The following is a 1,951-nucleotide window of genomic DNA, read 5'->3' on the forward strand; positions in this document are numbered from 1 at the left end:
TGCCCACCTGCTTGGTGGTGCCCCGCGGCCTCCATCTCAGAGAGGCTGTAGGCCATGGCCAGCTGCAAGTCCTCATCCTCATCCTCGCTGTCCGTGTAGAGGCAGATGGGCGAGGAGTTTGGAGGCCGCTGTGGGGCAGGCGGTGGGGATGGGGGAGGGCGTGGGCTGGGGAAGGCTTGCTGCTCCCGCCGGCTCAGCTCCAGCCCCAGCGCCATGTCGTCGGGGACACCTGCGGGGAGAGTGGAGTTAATGGCAAGGAATCCCAGCCCACCCCCAGTCTCGGTGCCCCCTCCTGCTCAGTGCAGCATAGTGCAGAGCTGGGTGCCCAGCTGGGTCTATGTGTCTGTTCCACAAAGCTTGCACAGGGCTCCATGTGTCCAACCCCAAAACAAAGCTCTAAGGTAGCCCCCACGGCTCCCACCAAGGAGGTCTCCAAAGGGGAGGGTGCTGGAGGTGGCATGGCTTGGTGACACCGCTTCTCACCATCGATGTGGATCGACTTCAGCTCCCCATCCTCCTCCACTTCCACCCGCTCCCGCCCGTTCTCAATAATCCTGTAGGCAAACAGATGGGTGGGCAGAAAGATGGGCAGACGGTTAGCCTACAGCCAGGCACTGGCAGAAGCAGCCCATGCCGATGAGGAGGTCCTCACCGCTTTGTGGTGATACGTCGACCATTAACGAAGGTGGTGGAGGTGGAGACGGAGCGGAATCCCAGCCCTGCGTCGGCCCCCGAGCTGAAGGACGAGGCGAAGAAATCTGGAGGAGGGAACAATAAAGGAGCACCTGGGAAGCATGGGTATGTGGGATGGGAGGGTGGCAGGTATGAGCCCAGGGCTCTGTGCCATGCTGGGCCATGGATGCTAAGGTACTCCATATTCCCTACCTGAGGATCCGGGGAAGGTGGAGAAGAAGTGTCCGCCTCCGTGGTGCCGGGAGCCAGCTCCTCGCAGCTCAGAGAAGGGCAGCATCTCATCTGGAAAGCAGGCAGCCCCCATCAGCATCAACACCAGGGCAGGCTAATGGTGCCCCAAAACTGGCCCCCGGCCCCGTCCCACCCCACACGCACCAAAGAAGTCAGCAAAGGGATCTCGCCCGCCGAAGAACTCCCGGAAAACATCGTGAGCGCTGCGGAAGGTGAAGGTGAATTCAGGAGCCCCAGCATCGGCTCTGGAGCCCCCCGGCCCTGCTGGAGGAAAGAGACACGGTGTTGAGAGGGGGCAGAAGCTCTAGTGTGTACAGCCCCACAGCTTGGTCTCCACACAAGGCTGTACCCAGAGCCGCACTGACCCCCCACCCCATAGCCCCGGTCTGTCCACCCACCTGCTCCCATAAGGCCCTCTTTGCCATAGCGGTCGTAGACATCACGCTTCTGCTCTGGAAGAAGAAGAGAGGGTGTCAGGGTCAGCGGCCCCAAGGGTGGGGGGTGCCCATGACACAGCACCGTGGCCTCTTACTGTCCGACAGCACTTCATAGGCCTCGGCGATTTCCTTGAACTTCTGCTCGGCATATTCCTTGTTGTCTGGGTTTTTGTCTGGGTGCCATTTCAGTGCTGCCTTCCTGTACCTGCGCAGAGGGACATTCAGTGATGGGTGCACCGTGGCCAGCCAAGCCTCACAGAGCACTCACAGCTCCGGCTGTGGCGGCAGCAGCTCTGAGCTCACTTCTCCCAGCCCCGAAATACAAGCCAGCCAGCACTGCCACAGCACCAGTGCCCACATGCACAGCAGCGCCTCACGTGCAGTCTGGCAGCTCTGGTCACCAAATGGCCAAAAGAGCTCTTTTCCCTGCCTCTGCAGCTCATTTCCACTCCTGCCCCCCTGCTTACAGACCCTCCCTTAGATGCACCCCAGCCCTGCTCCCCCCCTCGAGGCAGGACAAGTAGATCCATGGCACACACTGGCCCGGGCAGCGCTCCCTCCACCAGGGACCGACAGATCCCGGGGCCGTG

At 61.6% G+C, this 1,951-nt stretch overlaps 1 protein-coding gene across 1 annotated transcript; it reads right to left on the reverse strand.

Annotated features, from left to right (window-relative positions):
* Positions 1 to 5: 5 nt before the first annotated feature.
* On the reverse strand, positions 6 to 1,891 carry DNAJB2 (DnaJ heat shock protein family (Hsp40) member B2; the record flags this gene model as incomplete). The annotated part of the gene is made up of 8 exons (XM_010713797.1): positions 1,849 to 1,891; positions 1,457 to 1,624; positions 1,323 to 1,376; positions 1,069 to 1,185; positions 886 to 975; positions 653 to 758; positions 484 to 554; positions 6 to 229 (listed from the first exon to the last, which is right to left on the reverse strand). Coding segments are annotated over exons 1-8 (873 nt in total), but the record flags the coding sequence as incomplete, so codon positions are not given.
* Positions 1,892 to 1,951: the final 60 nt, after the last annotated feature.

Source organism: Meleagris gallopavo, chromosome 7 (genome assembly GCF_000146605.3).
Source record: "Meleagris gallopavo isolate NT-WF06-2002-E0010 breed Aviagen turkey brand Nicholas breeding stock chromosome 7, Turkey_5.1, whole genome shotgun sequence".
In the NCBI taxonomy this organism is placed as follows: Eukaryota; Metazoa; Chordata; class Aves; order Galliformes; family Phasianidae; genus Meleagris; species Meleagris gallopavo.